Source organism: Phialemonium atrogriseum (genome assembly GCF_030411735.1).
Source record: "Phialemonium atrogriseum strain 8032-3 unplaced genomic scaffold QBC33scaffold_3, whole genome shotgun sequence".
Lineage (NCBI taxonomy): Eukaryota > Fungi > Ascomycota > Sordariomycetes > Cephalothecales > Cephalothecaceae > Phialemonium > Phialemonium atrogriseum.
In genome coordinates, this window is record NW_026848140.1 from 1,250,993 (window position 1) to 1,266,037 (window position 15,045).

A 15,045-nucleotide genomic window follows, 5' to 3' on the forward strand; every position below is an offset into this window, starting at 1 on the left:
GTGTGGTTCGTACTACCGCAGCGCACTACATGATGCGGCCGTAGCTTCTTCCGTCTGTGCTATCCGTTTGCTGCCCTCCAATGAACTTGTGCAGCCTCCCTGGCAGTCACTAACCCCCATGTTTCGATGACCCTTTCTCCATGTGCACCTATCTTAGCTCCCGTCAGGGTTCTATTGTGTAGGGACCAGGGACGCTCAACTCCTTGCTTGAGAACCAGGCACAAGCCAGAGGGGGTCGTCATTCTCATAATTGCGTTGCTTCATAAAATGGGCAATTGCAAGGCAAGGAGGCAGGGAGAGGCACAGGTACATAAAAAACGGGTCATGTGTGCTGTGGTTCTCAATCCCTCGCTGTAGACTCCAATTGCCAGTGGTTAGTTAAACTGTCCTGAGTATCAAGCAGGTCAGCATCAGGGACCTCTCCAGCTGTAGATTATCTCGACCAGCCTCACCCGCAGGATATGTCACGTTGTTGATTGTTGATTGTTCTCATCAGCTACTTAGGTAGACAACACCCGACGGTATCGGATATATGCAAGCTTCGTACGGAATAGACGTCTCTCAATTCCAAGCCTTGCTCCTCAAGTAAACGTAATCTGCCTCCCCATCAAGCTCCTAAAAGCATCATCAATAGCCTTCCTCTTCTTGGCCCTCCCCTCGACGGCCTCCTCGGTGGTGCTGTCCTCGTCCTCCTCGTCCGCGCCCTCGATCTCGGGCAGCCACGCCCGGATCTGCCCGTCCAGGTGCCCGCTGTAGATACCCCCGGCCGCGGTGCTCCCGCCCATGACCACGCCGCTCGAACCCCCGCCCCCACCGGCGGCCCGCCACACGAGACTTGTGACCCGGTTCCTGACCGCCCTCTCGCCGCCCTGTCGGGCCCTGACGGCCGCGAGGCTCGGGCCCACGCCCCGCAGGCGCGCGACGACGGACCCGCGGTGCAGGTCCAGGGCAAGGATCTCGGTCTCGTTGGGCCAGAAAAGCAGTTCCCGCTTGGGCGGGCTGAGCCCCACGGGCGTCGCGAACATGGGGACGCTGGCGAGCTGGCTGTTGCGGATCGTCGGCCCGAAGGAGGCGAGCGTGTTCGCGCCAGTGGCAGCGTCCCAAACGCGAATGCGCTGGTCGTGGCCGGCCGAGACGATGTAGGCGCCGTCGTCCGTCCACGTCAGGCCATTGACGGGGCCCGCGTGCGCCTTCGCCGACGCGCGGATCCCCCTCTCTCGTAGAGCTCCAAACCCGGTGCTGCTCCTATTGCCGGCACCGTCCGCGCCTCGTCCGCCGGCCGACATCCCCAAGCTGTCCTCCTGATCCAGCAGGCCAACCAGGCCGCTCGCCCGCCGAACGTCCCAGATGCGCACGGCCCCGTCGATGGTCCCCGACGCGAGGACGTGCTCGTGCCTTGGCGACCACGCGACAGCGAGCACCGCCCCCGCGGCCCCGCCCCCGGCCCCCGGTGCGACGAGGCTCTGCACGGCGGCGCCGGAGCGCAGGTCGACGAGGCGCACGGCGGGGTGCTGCGTGCCGCAGGCAACCAGTAGGTGCGAGGCCACAGGCGAGATGGCGTGCGTGTAGACCTTGGCCGAGAGGTTGAAGCTGCCCGAGAGGCGCGCCGAGTCGGTTGCCCAGAGCTTCAGGGTCTGGTCGTACGAGGACGACAGGAAGGCGGCGCTGTCGAAGGGGTAGAAGGACAGGTGCGTGATGCCGAAGCGGTGCGCGCCGGTGCTGGATGCGCGGGCCGGGTATGTGACACCCCGGGAGGAGGTCGATGTCGGCCGTGGTGGTGGCGGAGGTGGCGCATCGGCGCGGGTGATCTGGGAGACAGGTTGGTAGGCGTGGCCTAGTGTCGGGTTTCCACTTTGCTCGAGATCCCAGAGACGGATGGTTCCATCTGAGCCGCCTGAGACTAGACTGTTGAAAGAGAGGTGGTTAGAATCGCAAGCCGACTAGACTACGATAAGAAACTCGACCAGACTTACAGCCTCCCATCGAACCGCTCCAAAGCCAGCGCGTTCACGCCAGCTTGGTGAGACCAAAGTGATGTCTTCCCCTCGCCGGCTGCTACGCCACTATCGTCTGTACCTTCGACCACACCTCTCTCCCCGCCATCGAAACGAAAGCGAGGGGCGGGCCGGAAGGAGTGTAGGAGCTGCGAGGTTTGGAGCTTGGCAAACACATTGGCCCCAATGTTGCCCGTCGAGCGCTCAAAAAGGAGCTGATTCATACATCCGCATATGACATAGGACGAGGCGCGACCTGCCGTGAATATTATGCCGTATGTCTTTCTCGCAAGCGGAGTTGCGGTCTAAGAGGGGGTCCAGGATCGGGTACGTTGCAGTTAAACATCCGGGCATATTTTGAGGCTGAAGATGGAACGGTAATAGGATGCACATGACGTGGTTGGCCAGAGCTCCACAAACGGAATAAGCTTTCCAGCTGCATATCCATACCTTGGGTATTCTTCATAAGACCCTCGAACCTCAGCCTGACTAGGTACCTATCTAACACATGCTCAAATTCTAGACTTTGGTCTGTCTTTGGTTTCATCTCGTGCACTATGAGGTCTCTATGGACAGATTTTAATAATAATTTGCATCTTCGAAACCCCCCTGTAGGCTAGCCGGAACTTCTTTTCTGGCACTGCTCAATATTTGTCAGATTCGCTTGACATCATGTCAACTCGAAAATCTCGCAGATCGGTATCTGGCGTGAAATTAGAAGCCTATTCCGACAATGAAGGGCCCATAATTGCAGCTGCGGAGACTTCTGAGCAGAAAGAGACAAGAAGGCTCGCCACTCTCTACGATGCCGTTGCAGGTTCGTATCTACAATGGTAGCTCTCAAGGCGCCACACTAACTACCATGGATAGGTCGCGTGAAGACCACCGAGTCTCTAAAACGATCTCAGAATAGGCGGAACCACGCCCAGGATTCAGAACGCGACGCGGCGCACTTCTCGCGACGGGAAGCACGCCTTGCGCCGGAGGAAGTTCTCTTCCGCCGCAAGAAGGCGCCAGAGCGCTTTGCCGAGAAGGACATCTACTTTGCCAACGAGGGGCTGCCGGACGACGGGAGGGGGGCCCTCCCCGACAGTGACCTGCTGAAGTCGGTTCACGCCTACGCCGGCCGGTTTTACGAGGCCCTGGGCCGGAGGCGGGGGTCGGACTCCTTTGTGGGCTCGAGGTTGGTCGATGAAAGGAGCATGGACGAGACCGCGCTCTTGGCCATGGGAGTGCTGCTAGAGGAGGCGGCGAGAGAGACGCTTGGGAAGAGTGGCGATCTCGTGTTTACTGAGGGCGTGGACGATTCCCGAGCAGGCCAGAGCGGGGCTGGGAAGGAGGAGGACGCGCCTGAGGAGATCACTGTTGGGTATAAGAGTGAGGACGACTTTTGGAGACGGAGGTACCCAAAGAGGCTGAAAGTCGCTCCACCGGAGGACGATGACGAGGAAGCCCTTCGATCGCTTTCTTTGGGGCAATCACGATAACCATCAGGGCATGTCACAGGTTTGGAGACTATCGACGGATGATGTGACGAAACGAGGGCATTGACTGCTTTAGGGTCATAGGATCAGGATAGACGGAGTTGTGACTTGTCATTTGCCATACTTTTTTCTTTTCTTTTCTTTTCATGCGATTACGGCACATTTTCATGCGGCTATTGCGCAACACAAACCTCTCTCTCAATTCAGGCCAGACGAACTTGAGACTGAAGAGTTGCTCCAGGCACACTCTCCGAGTTCAATTAAGAGATCATTGAAAGAAATATCATTTATGATCAAAAGTCAGAGTGTTTTGAAGTCGCTGGGGTTGAGCCAACCCCCACGTCTGAACGTTTGGTTTGGCGACCCTGCAGAATGCAACCTTCCCACTCCCTCCCGCACGCCACACCAGTGTGGCATTGGCACCACACCCAACCCCCCATTTGGGTTCTGCCCTCCAGTTCTACCCTGCATCGGCAAGAACATCGGCATCGGGCGTCATCTGTAGAAGGAGGAGGATGCCCGAATGCAATGCATACATCCAGGTATGTGCCATCTAGGTACATAGAACGAACATATGCGTCAAAGGAGACTAGAGCATGATCCATGCATGGGTTGCGGTGGCAGCGCGCCCGCTTTGCTCGTGTGCAAGAGCGCGAAACAACTGCCGCGCTCCCCTCGGCCGCATTGCATCCTGCTGCAGCGGAACGTTGCTTGGGCACTCGTCCAGATACCTGGTAATGTATGCGCGCGTCCGCTGCGCCGCGCCTTGCGAATCGAGTGCCCGCAGCCCCCTGGCCATCCGCATTCGAACATGTTCAGCTTCTGTGCCGCAGCCATGCAGGACGGTCTGCCCTATTTAGCAGCTGCTCACTGGCCACGTCGCGACATGACGACCCAGAAAGAGGACCATACCACGGCCCCCTCGCTCGATATTGACCGTGATTTCACCCCACGTTCTCACCGGTTGCTTGCAGTCGGTCAAGCAAGTTTGGTCCGACCGAGCAAATGATAGTGGTGGCCACAACGGGTTGGGAGGCTCCCGGTCTGACCCGGCGTGAATATGTCGTTGTCCACCAACAGCTTTCGGAGTTATAATTCGGGCAAAAGCTCCCGAGTTGGCGGACTCGAATTCGGACGCGAGTCTCCGTTAAATCCGGGGTAAGTTGGGAACTGAGACCAGCAGATCTGGCCGCCCCAGACAAAACGCAGGACCGTGACATTTGTCGAGAGGCACTAACCTACCGACACGGTGGATTAGGTCAATATCTCATCGTCCCGAGAAACATGATCAAATAAATTATCTGATATCGAATACGACAGATATTGGCGTGACCGGGGATGCTCGGATCAGGGAGTGGAATCACCACATCACACATTCGAGGATGCCGCCCCGACTCCCCACCACCCCAACCTTGGAGTGACCCTCTGTGAAGTTCTGTTTTTGCTTTTTGTCTGAGGCAATGCAATTCATTAGATTCGGGTTCCCTACTTGCTCACCATTGCAATGCTACTGTTACTCTCGACAGTTGTCGGCTGAGATCTTTGGCGCTTTCGACGGCTTGTTCAAGAGGGTCAAGATGAGGAGGGTTAGGGTTTCCAGGTAGGTGGTACCTTCGCAAATGCATGGCAGATTGCATGGAAGCCAATAGGCGTCTGTGCTGACACGCTTGCCAGCTCGACCAAAATATGGTTGACCTTGGTTGCGCAACGCTGATACGCGGAATAGTACCAGTTAGATCTAGAGATCCACACGCGGCAGCCGCGGAATTTGTCTCTGCCTTCTTCCAGGTTTGTTCTTCGAAAACCGCGATAGCTGAGGGAATGTCTCGAAGATGGCATTGGAGCCAATGAGGCACCGAAGGTCCAGAGGGATGGCACGAGGCAAATACACTCACTACCTTGGTACTTCGTGTACCACAGTACATGCTACTAATGTTGAAAAGGCTTCGATCTCGAATCAGGGAGGATACCAAAACCCGGTCTCATGGAGTCGGATAGGTTTGTTTCAAGGACTAAGTATTCGTGCCTTGAGTCTATGTACTGTACACGCATAGTACCTAATCTGGGTATGGGGGATTGGAATTTACCTTCTCACTCTTCCTGAGAGCAACAAACAACCAACCAAAGGTGTTTGCTTCGCTACCAAAGCTGCTTTTTGCTCGGTACTTGCTGGTCATAATGCTACACTATCCACCATGATCGTGCTTTTTGCCCGCAATGGTGTAACAACGCTAGGAAGCCTGCCTACCTTGGGACCTTTGATAGCGTTTCCTGCCAAGCCACGGCCTGTTCGCCCTGCGGCCCATCAAGTTGCATGACAATCGGCTGATAGTTCTAGAATGAAATTGGGACTCATGAGCAGGTTTCCTATTCTGGAATCGCAAGGTCCGACCGTTAAGGGTCACAACATGGGTAGGTACCTCCACCTGGCAGGTACATTCCTACCAAGGTACGAGCGAACCTGTCAGAAATTATATTACCCGAGAGCGCAGAATCCCATGCATCCACACCGGAGCTAGGCGACGCGGTTCGGGGCATCTTGCCGATCTCTCTGCCTCACGTGGTCCCTGCACTGTCTGCACTCTGCAGTAGCTCGTCAGCCCCGTTTCTCCCTACCCATAGTCTGGTGATGATGGTTATGATGATGATCGATAGACAGACGAGATAAGGTCTCTCAGAGTTGTTTATTATCATTATCATTACAATCATTATCATGGATTCTACCTACCGAGGATTTGTTTGACCTCTGAACCCGTCCCAGCGTATCAGAAGGCGCCCCAAAAGCGCCGACAGCCCCACCAAATTACTTTGTAGTGGAGTGCGGAGAGTCGGTGATATCAGAAGACCTCCCCACGGGCTTATTCCGTCCTTCACTCCCGTCCATGGTGACTGACCTAGTACCTACGCTAATAATACGGAGCCAGAAAGGAAAAGGGCGGTGACACCGAGACGTCCATCTCCTCCACTACTCACTAGTGCGTGTTAATCAACGTTAAGAGCCAAGTTTGGTTGGCAAGGGTTGGGGCTTCATGGAGATTGACATCAAACCCAATGATTCCAAGTTCTCCACTGATCAGCCAGACTGAGTGAATCCATAGTGGCACGCCGTCAAGAAAAGGAATGGTAACAGAAGAAGGACAGCCTCAGAGTCTCCAGTTGGCAGTCGCCGTATTGCCGTTTTGCAGTCTTATCAACATCTAACTAACCTCTTTCCAAGCTAGCGCCTGTACCTTGTTCCCTCACCGCGTTGAATGTATGTATAGATTACTATACCTACTGTACCTAGTCTGGTGTATTTTGCCCAGAATCCTCGGGCAGTCAAGTGCCAGGCGACTACTGCGTGGTAAATTCTAGAAGCCTGGGAGGATGGGACTCCGGACTCGGGAATCGGCTCCCTGACTTTGGCACCCGCCTAATCTCTCTTCTTCTGTTTTACCGGTGCTATTACCCCTCCTTTCTGATGCGACATGGTTTCTGATGCGACAGGGGCCGCTGTGTAATACGACGACATCATCATTTGATCCATCAAGAGGGCCAGCCCCTGGTGTCCCGGGGGTGCTACCATACTGAGTGGGTTTTCGGCAGAACCTGCCCCGATGTCGTGAAATTCGTAGCTGACCGACCCTGTTGCGCTGTTTTCTTGGTTGAGAAGGACTGGTTTGAAGAGCACGAGGGTTATCACAGTAGGGACAATCATACCCAGCTATCAAATCCAAAGGCCTTCACCGCTGTACGCAGTACTAGATCAGATACGAATAAATTCCCAGTTGGATTCGTCAGAAACGACGCTTCTTAGCTTCCTTATTTAGACATCGGGAGGTTGTAGTCTAGGAACCGGTCCCATAGTCTCGGTAAATGCACTCAAGTTACGTAACCCTCTTATCGGGGCTTTCGTCTCTCTCCAAAAAGGTGAGCAAGCTAAGGTACCTAGGTACCTAGGTGTGTACCTAACCCAGTAATAAAATCCGTACCTACGTGCTGGGTATACCTACCTAAGGCACCGTGCTCCCTCCCAGGAAAAGGGTTCGCGCCATGACATATTCAGAAGCTCGTAAACCTGGGCCAAGATGGACGTTCGAGGGCGGCCCGAGTCGAGTCTGTCAGAGGCGTATGTAGACGGACGGAATTAGACATACCGGAACCCAGGAGCCAATTGTAGTTAGCATCCATCTGCCGAATTTGTCTCCCCTGGGGACTGTACCTACCTACTATGTATGGATGTGTTTCTTTGAGCCCCACCAACTGCCACCCGCAGGCGGGAGCCAGTAAGCCCTTGCGCGCCCTGGGAAAAGTAGGCAGCTAGGTACCTACATACCTTGATAGGTCACGCCAGCCGCAATCCCTTAATCCGCGACCACTACCGGCCAGAAGCTGCAGCCCGCCAGCGGGAGAACCAGTCGTCCCTCTGTTCTGGCCTCAGACCCCTGAGGTAAACGAATGGCCGGGTCGATGGCCTCGTGGCTTCAAAGCGAGATTTTTGGTCATCTCCTCGTCGAAGCGATGGGGGCCATCCACGGGTAGTTTACAGAGAGGTACTGTGGTACACTCAAATCATGAGCCGCAGACCCACCCGTGCCACCCAAGCATGCACGTGAGTAGCGACGTCTGAGCCAGTCTCAGCAGTATCCGAACTGACGGGTCCGAACGGTGTTTATCAGTATCCCCGGTCAGGAGTCCAAGGGATGCGCCACAGGCATGATGGGCGGGCTGATGACCAGGAACGATGGGAATTGGTATTTCATACTATGTACACGTGTAGGTAGCACAAAAATACCCCGTACAGTACAGCCTTCGGCGGGCCCTTGGGACGGGGGTTGGCAGGAGATGGTGTGCACTAGGGTGGGAATGGTGTGTGCGGTAATTACCGAGCCTCATTTTGGGCAAGGAAATTGGTGCGCCGTCGCTGTAGAAAAAGTCGAAAACGATGGGAGCGACGCCCCCATCCCAGGTTCCCAGCCCCAGCTCTAATTCCCAATCCCCAACTCCCGATTCCCAAGTTCCAAGTTCCAAGTTCCAGGCTTCCCAGTTGTGAGGGCCACCTCACGATCCCACCAATCCAGTATGGATCTGTGCGCCAGGTACCTGCTGTACTTAGGTACCTAGTTCGTACTCTATGTAAAGATACCCGCTGTCCCCTACCTAAGGTACCGCGGTAGGTAAGGTCGGGTACCTACCGAGGTAGGTTAGTATCAATTGCCGCTCTTGCCTCAAGCTCAGTTCTGCTCGCTCTGCCGAGTCGCTACCTCACCTCCAGCTGTTGCTGTCACAGACATTCATTATACAACTCGTTGTGGTTACCTGTGTAGGTAGGGTCTGTCTGCCTGTTTGCACTCCACGATCCTTCCTTCGAGTGTCGCTGATCAGGTTGTGGCACGGCTCCCGAAGTGCTGATTTGCTACTTCCTCTTGGATGTAACCACCTGTACATGTACCAAGCTAAATTGGTACCTATGGCCCAAGTATCTAGGTATCATTTATCGCATAGCAACGGGTACCTGAGATATGGAACCTAAATCAGAGGTACTTGTGGAACGGTGGCCTAGTAGCCATCAGGGAAGGTACATTCGAATTTGTGCACTTCACTAGCTCCGACTCGCTTCCATCTCAAATGCCCCTCCTATTGCACAGTTGACCAGGCAAGCTTGTTGCTTATTCGCGTCTTGGTCACCGCCTGTCTGGTCAGCAATGGCCCTTCCCCGCAGAAGAACTGCGAGAAAATAAGGTACCCAAGCTTCGTCCCACTCGAATGATCTGGGCCGCTGCGAACAAACACGCGCCCCAGCGAGTTGGGACGAAACAACGGGCCAAGAGAAGGATGGCTGGATCCTCGACAGTGGCGAGTGAGCCAGAGAAGAAAGAAAAAAGAAAAGAAAAAAAAGATAGATTCAAGATATGGCCCCCAGCATGAGGTCAAAATGTCCAATCGCCAACCTTGCACGCACCCCCAAAGTTTGTAAATACCCCGGTCCAGTCTAGTGGCTAGCTCCCTGAGACGTGCCTCTTGGCAGGATTGATTGGCTTCCCAAGGGACAAAACACTGTACTGGGGGTCGGGGGGGAAGGGGGGGGTCAAATACCTTCTCCGTCCAACCTTGCGCGCGCTGCTCAGTGTGTGCTCGCGACTTTTCGACCCAGGTCCCCAAATCTCGACCACTCTCCCCACCTGGTGCCGACACCGACGATTGGAAAAGCTGGAGGCTCCGTTGGTGCCCAACTGCTGATCTGCAAATTAACTTCTTAGCCTTGTCCTTCTGGAGGCGAAAGAATTGGGACCCCTTGGAGCTTTCCTTTTTTTCCCTGGCTTGTTTCTGCCGACTTGTGAGAGCTCCCCGGAGAGGCGTACCCGTATGTCAGACCAATCCAGGCCAATCCAGTAACTCGGCCTGTTCATGATCTGTCACAGACCCTGACCTGGTCTCACCTGCTCGGTCCAGTTTCCACACCGGAGAGAGGCGAGAGGGAACGTACTGCTACCTTCGCCCAAGCTTTCCAGCCGTCTTCCGACTCGCCGCCATTCCATGATCCTGCCATAGGCTCCTCCATCCATGGCCACCGCGGTCACTGCTTGCTGCCTACCCTCGTCCACCGCCGCTCTTTAACCTGTACGGAGTTATTCATGTAGCACATATATAAGCATGGACCAAGGACCGCCTGAAAACAAGCGCCCCCGTCTGTCCACTGGTTGTCCGTCATGGTCAGTGGGTGCGCACAACGGAGTCTCGCTCCTCCATCCCACGCCCTCTCCTACAGCCACTCAACTGCCTCACCATCCCGCCCCGCCGCCTGGGCCATATCAACCCTCGCACCCCTTCTCCCGCCCTGTGGAACAACACCCTCAACACCCCCCTCCGCAGCAGCAGCATCCTCCACAGCATCCGACACAACATCCCCCACAGCACCCACCACAGCACCCACCTCAACATCCTCCGCCTCATCCAGCTGCTGCTGCTCCGCCAAACCACATCGACGACCGGCGGCACCATGAGCCAGACAGGTACCCGCCCATGCAAGAGCACAGGCACCCTCCCCCTTCGCCGGCGCATCCTCCATATCCTGGATACCCCCCACGGGAACCCATGGTGAAGCCCGACCCGGGCGAGGACACCCTCCCCCATCTTCGGAGACACCACTCCACCGGCAACGTCCCGGAGCCCATGCCTGGCACGCCGCATCCCGTCGCCCCGCCGCACTCTCACCCGGACGACAGGCGACCGATGAGCTTCGACGCCGGCCCCCAGGCGCCGCCTCTCTACAGGCATCCTAGCTATCCTCCTCCTCCTCAGACGCCCCTCCCGCATTCTCAACCCTACGACTACCCTCCGACATATGGCGCCCCTCACGCTGACATCCAATACGCGATTCCCATTACGGCGACTGGAAAGCGGAAAGCGCAGAGGGCCTCCCAGGTAAGGACCGAGCCATACGTCCCCTCTATCGGCCTACTTTACACCCCGGTGCCGTCGTTTGCTGACTCTGTTGTTCCGTTGCAGGCCTGCGACAGCTGCCGGCAGCTAAAGGCGAAGTGTGATGAGACCAAGCCATGCAAGAGCTGCAAGGAGAAGAAGCTGGAGTGCAAGTATAGAGACCCGGCACCGAAGCAGTGAGTCTTCCTTGCCCCCCAGGGCCATCCTCTCCCAACGACTTACTGAGAATTCCATAGGCAAGACAAAGTGGCAGCTGATATCTTGGACGGCATTCTACAACTGCAATCCACGTTCGGCAGGTTTGATCGGCGCATAAGGAGGCTGGAGAATGCACTGCAAAAGGCGGCCCCCAACCTGGACCTGGACGCCGAGCCGATGCAGGAAGATGACGATGCCGATCGCCCTACCTCGGCAGGTTCTGTCGATGGCTACTCTTCGTCTCCCGGTGACGTGACCACGAGCCCGGAATTCGTGGCCGACCCTGAAGCGCCACCAATAGGTGCTAACGAGGCTCGGAAGATCGCGCGCCAGATCGTCGACGATGACGAGATGGAAGGCGAGCCTGGCCCGCCCGTTCACCCCGGAGCCCCCACGATACCTTTAAACCATACCACGCTCGCCGCCTTCTTGCTGAGGTGGACATCTGTCCGGAATCTGGTACGACACCACCTCGAGAGAGAAAACGTCAAGTACATTGAAGAGTTCCCCATCCGCCAAGAAGAGCAGCGAGGCCTCCTCCGCCTCTATGGCCGCGGGGAGGGCCAGGATAACGCTCGTATGGATAGGGAGGCCACACTCGATCAAGGAGTTACGGAGAGCTGCGACGGCTATTCCGACTCGGGCGCTCCATCACCTGCCGATTGCTGGGGCGGCATTGGCGGTCTGACTCCCCCGAGTACTGTCCCTGGGAAGGCTGCTTCGGTTGCCTCGAACCTCGACCTGACCGAAACCAACGTTTGGAAGTATGTGAAGAGCTACGAGGAGAACATACAAAACATGCATCCCCTCATCATCCCGCAGGAATTACGTGCGATGGTCAGCCTCTTCTTGGTCAACATTCAGCCGGGACCAAAACCAGGGTCGGCGGTAGCCAAGTTCGCTGGCCCTACGAGCGCTGCACAGCAGGTGGAGCCAGGGTCTAAGAGGAAGAGGCAATCTCCTGGTCCTCCCGACGGTACCGATCCAACCGCACCCTCAACCCCGAAACCAGGAAAGCCGGCTTTCCAGCGTTCGGTCCAGAACGCACTGGTCCTTCTTGTCCTTGCCCTGGGCAAGATCTGCCTCTGGAGAGACAAGAAGCTGCCCGAGCCTGTCCCTGTCAGTGACCAGCTACAGCATGGCTCTCCTTTGGTAAGGGTCGGGCACCCGGCGTCGCCCCTCCAGGGTTCTCCGCCGTCCATTGCATCCCATTCGCAGTCTTCAGGGCTGCCATCTCCGAGGGAGAACTTGAGCGCCAGTAGAAGGGCCTCATCCCAGGGGACCCTCCCAACGGTTGGCAAGTCCTCGACGTCCCCGAAGAGAAACATCGATGTCATCCCCGGCCTCGATTACTTTGCGACCGCGACGGATATCCTCGGGGGCCAAATAGCTGGAGCGACGTTTAGACATATCCATGCGAATATCCTGGCCGGTCTTTATCATGGACAGCTAGGACGGGTGATAGAGAGCTACGCTTACATTAGGCAGGCCAGCTATGCGCTGCAGGTCAAGATGAGACCGTGAGTGCCAGTCGATCATTCCGCTGCGTGTGCGCGCGTGTGGGCTAACTTTCCTCGCAGGAGTCTGCATCGACTCTCCCGGATGCAGGTGGAACGCCCCTTCGATCCCACCGCCATCGACAAGAAGGGCGACAACCAGCTCATCGTTGCTTTCTGGACTTGTCTGCAGCTTGAGAGGTCCGAAAACCCTTTATCCACTCGAACCGATTGGATTGTCTTGCTAACGCGGACGATGTAGTGACATTATCGCCGAACTGCCACTTCCACAGTCCAACATCCTAGCGTACGAGGACTTGATGCCCTACCCGAATATTGACCTTGCCAGGGGATACGGCTTCGACATGCGCGTTCTTCACAGCTACCAATCGCAGTTGTACCTGAGGAAGAAATTGAACGAGATCCACCAGATGCTCTACGACCCCAAGCAGCCCCGAATCCGCATCTCGCTACAATCCCGCCCCGAGGACTTCGATATTATCACATACCTGCAGGATGCTCTGAACATGCGATTCGTACCGCCCGAATTCAAGTTCGATCCAGATGACCCGCCTGCCAAAGACATCTTGTCGGCTCGGCTCCGGGCCAAATACTGGGGGGCTCATGTCATCACCTTCCGGCCATTTGTCAAGCAGATCCTGGATTTCAACTCGGATAGGTCGGCAGTCAGGGCTGCGGCAAGCATGTCTGCTGGTCTCCGCGGCGAGTTCTCCGGGCCCGTCATAGGACCGGATGTCGAACACGAGAGCGATATCGATCCTCAAATCCTGGGGTACGCGGAAAAGGGTATACGGGCCTTGATCGAGAGCACCAGGGCGTTCCATGGCCTGGAAGACAAGCGCTTCGTCATCACCAACGTCTTCGGGACGGCTCATGCGTAAGTACCAATCTCCAATACTCGCTTGTGCTGTGTGATGACGATCTTGCTAACTCCCTGGTAGCCAATGGGGCAACCTCCTCACCTTATCCGCCGTCTACAAGGACCCGACCCTGGGCAAGTTCGTGGACGAGCGGACCCTGCGGGGTCTCTTCTCGAGGACCATCCAGTTTTTCCAGACCATCGCACACGCCTCGAGTGCGCTCGCGATAGACATGCGGATCCTCCAAGGCCTGGATCGCGAGCTCTGGTATAATAGCCGCAACGTCGACATGACCGATGCCGCGCCGGGGCCTAATTCGAGCTTCTCGAGCACTACGAGCGGAGGTCCCCCTGGTCCGCCACCACCGTTGACGCCCTCGGTCGGGGCTCTGCCAAGCATGCATGCGCCCGGGACCCCGGTTGATGGGGCTCTTGGTCCGCCGCTTCCAGTGCACCAGCCGACGTGAAGCAGTCGTCTGTTCTTGATTTGGGGACGAGGATACGGAGATTTGAAGGACCGGATGATGAAAGCGTGTGGCTTTCGGGGGCGCCGGAAAATTGCGAGCGGCGCTCACCACGATAAAGACGATCCAAATGCGAGCCTCTAATGTCGACGAGAAGCCAACACGGAGGGGGATTTACAGCTCGACAAGGCCGTGATTACGGGAGCCCCGTCTTTGGGGAGAAAGAACACCACCTCGATTGGAAAGGCGGACCAACCGTCCCTTCCTCGATGTACAAATTGTACAACATATTACAACACACGCGCTCGCGCCGCAGTTCCAACCATCACCAGCAGTCTACATGGCATAATACCTATCTTTTCCCTTTCTTTTTGCATCAGATACCCCACCATCCCCCCATCGCATACACGGGAGCGCGGCAACAAGACATAACGGCGGAGTTTGATTCAGTTCCTCATTCATCTGGTTATGGCGTTTCGGTTTCCTTTTTTTCCCTACCTTCTTTCATCCTGCGGGATGACATGGCATAACCCTTTACGCGAGACCTAGCGCCAGGATATCGCCTCGCGGCGGCCTTTTTTCTTCTTTTTTCTTTTCCTTTTCCTAAACGGAACGGCGACATAACAAAGGCCATCAACCCCCGAGCTGCTCGCAGTTCCTCCGAATTCGACATCACCGACCCTAGGAACGCAACCATACACAGAGAAAGAGAGAGGGACACCCTAGGGCGCAAGCCCCGCCTCCCCTTCACGTTTCCGAGCCCCCTTGCCTTGTCCTATACACACATATATCGCAATAATGACCATCCAGGAGCGAGGGTCCCCAAAAGAAAGAGAAAAAGAAAACCAATTCGGCGCGGCTTCCACCACTCCCTGTTATTTACCGAAGCGCGTTTCCAATCTAGCATTTGCACCAGGCAGGCGCGGCTTCGAAAGCGTTTTTCCTCCTTGTCTTTTCTTGGATTTAAACAAACCGCCAGGAAATTTTATTTTTTTCGACAAGCTAGGTTGGCAACCCGGGGGAGGACGTTTGGAAGCGGAGGAGATATCACTATCTTATGAATGTGACCATTCACGTGCGGGGGAGGTCGTTGTTTGGTTTCCAGGG

The 15,045-nt window shown here is 56.1% G+C and overlaps 3 protein-coding genes across 3 annotated transcripts; 2 read left to right on the forward strand and 1 right to left on the reverse strand.

Annotated features, from left to right (window-relative positions):
- Nucleotides 1-501: 501 nt before the first annotated feature.
- On the reverse strand, nt 502-2,442 carry QBC33DRAFT_234655 (WD40-repeat-containing domain protein). Its single transcript, XM_060422863.1, has 2 exons — nt 1,974-2,442; nt 502-1,905 (listed from the first exon to the last, which is right to left on the reverse strand). The coding sequence occupies exons 1-2, from the start codon at nt 2,216-2,218 to the stop codon at nt 582-584; spliced, it is 1,569 nt and encodes a 522-aa protein (XP_060287373.1). The 5' UTR covers nt 2,219-2,442; the 3' UTR covers nt 502-581.
- Nucleotides 2,371-3,893, forward strand: QBC33DRAFT_616624 (uncharacterized protein). The gene is made up of 2 exons (XM_060432665.1): nt 2,371-2,811; nt 2,865-3,893. The coding sequence occupies exons 1-2, from the start codon at nt 2,667-2,669 to the stop codon at nt 3,479-3,481; spliced, it is 762 nt and encodes a 253-aa protein (XP_060287374.1). The 5' UTR covers nt 2,371-2,666; the 3' UTR covers nt 3,482-3,893.
- Nucleotides 3,894-9,959: 6,066 nt separating this feature from the next.
- QBC33DRAFT_234752 (uncharacterized protein) lies at nt 9,960-14,339 on the forward strand. Its single transcript, XM_060422864.1, has 6 exons — nt 9,960-10,882; nt 10,967-11,076; nt 11,137-12,618; nt 12,679-12,795; nt 12,857-13,492; nt 13,557-14,339. The coding sequence occupies exons 1-6, from the start codon at nt 10,112-10,114 to the stop codon at nt 13,939-13,941; spliced, it is 3,501 nt and encodes a 1,166-aa protein (XP_060287375.1). The 5' UTR covers nt 9,960-10,111; the 3' UTR covers nt 13,942-14,339.
- Nucleotides 14,340-15,045: the final 706 nt, after the last annotated feature.

What these genes read in the sequence shown, in the direction of transcription:
- QBC33DRAFT_234655 (XM_060422863.1), bottom strand. Translation starts at nt 2,218, where the DNA reads ATGAATCAGCTCCTTTTTGAGCGCTCGACGGGCAACATTGGGGCCAAT. An exon ending in GAGCGGTTCGATGGGAGGCT is followed by an intron (nt 1,906 to 1,973) that starts GTAAGTCTGGTC and finishes CTCTTTCAACAG; the next exon opens with TCTAGTCTCAGGCGGCTCAG.
- QBC33DRAFT_616624 (XM_060432665.1), top strand. Translation starts at nt 2,667, where the DNA reads ATGTCAACTCGAAAATCTCGCAGATCGGTATCTGGCGTGAAATTAGAA. An exon ending in TCTCTACGATGCCGTTGCAG is followed by an intron (nt 2,812 to 2,864) that starts GTTCGTATCTAC and finishes TACCATGGATAG; the next exon opens with GTCGCGTGAAGACCACCGAG.
- QBC33DRAFT_234752 (XM_060422864.1), top strand. Translation starts at nt 10,112, where the DNA reads ATGGACCAAGGACCGCCTGAAAACAAGCGCCCCCGTCTGTCCACTGGT. An exon ending in AAGCGCAGAGGGCCTCCCAG is followed by an intron (nt 10,883 to 10,966) that starts GTAAGGACCGAG and finishes GTTCCGTTGCAG; the next exon opens with GCCTGCGACAGCTGCCGGCA. An exon ending in GTCTTCGGGACGGCTCATGC is followed by an intron (nt 13,493 to 13,556) that starts GTAAGTACCAAT and finishes ACTCCCTGGTAG; the next exon opens with CCAATGGGGCAACCTCCTCA.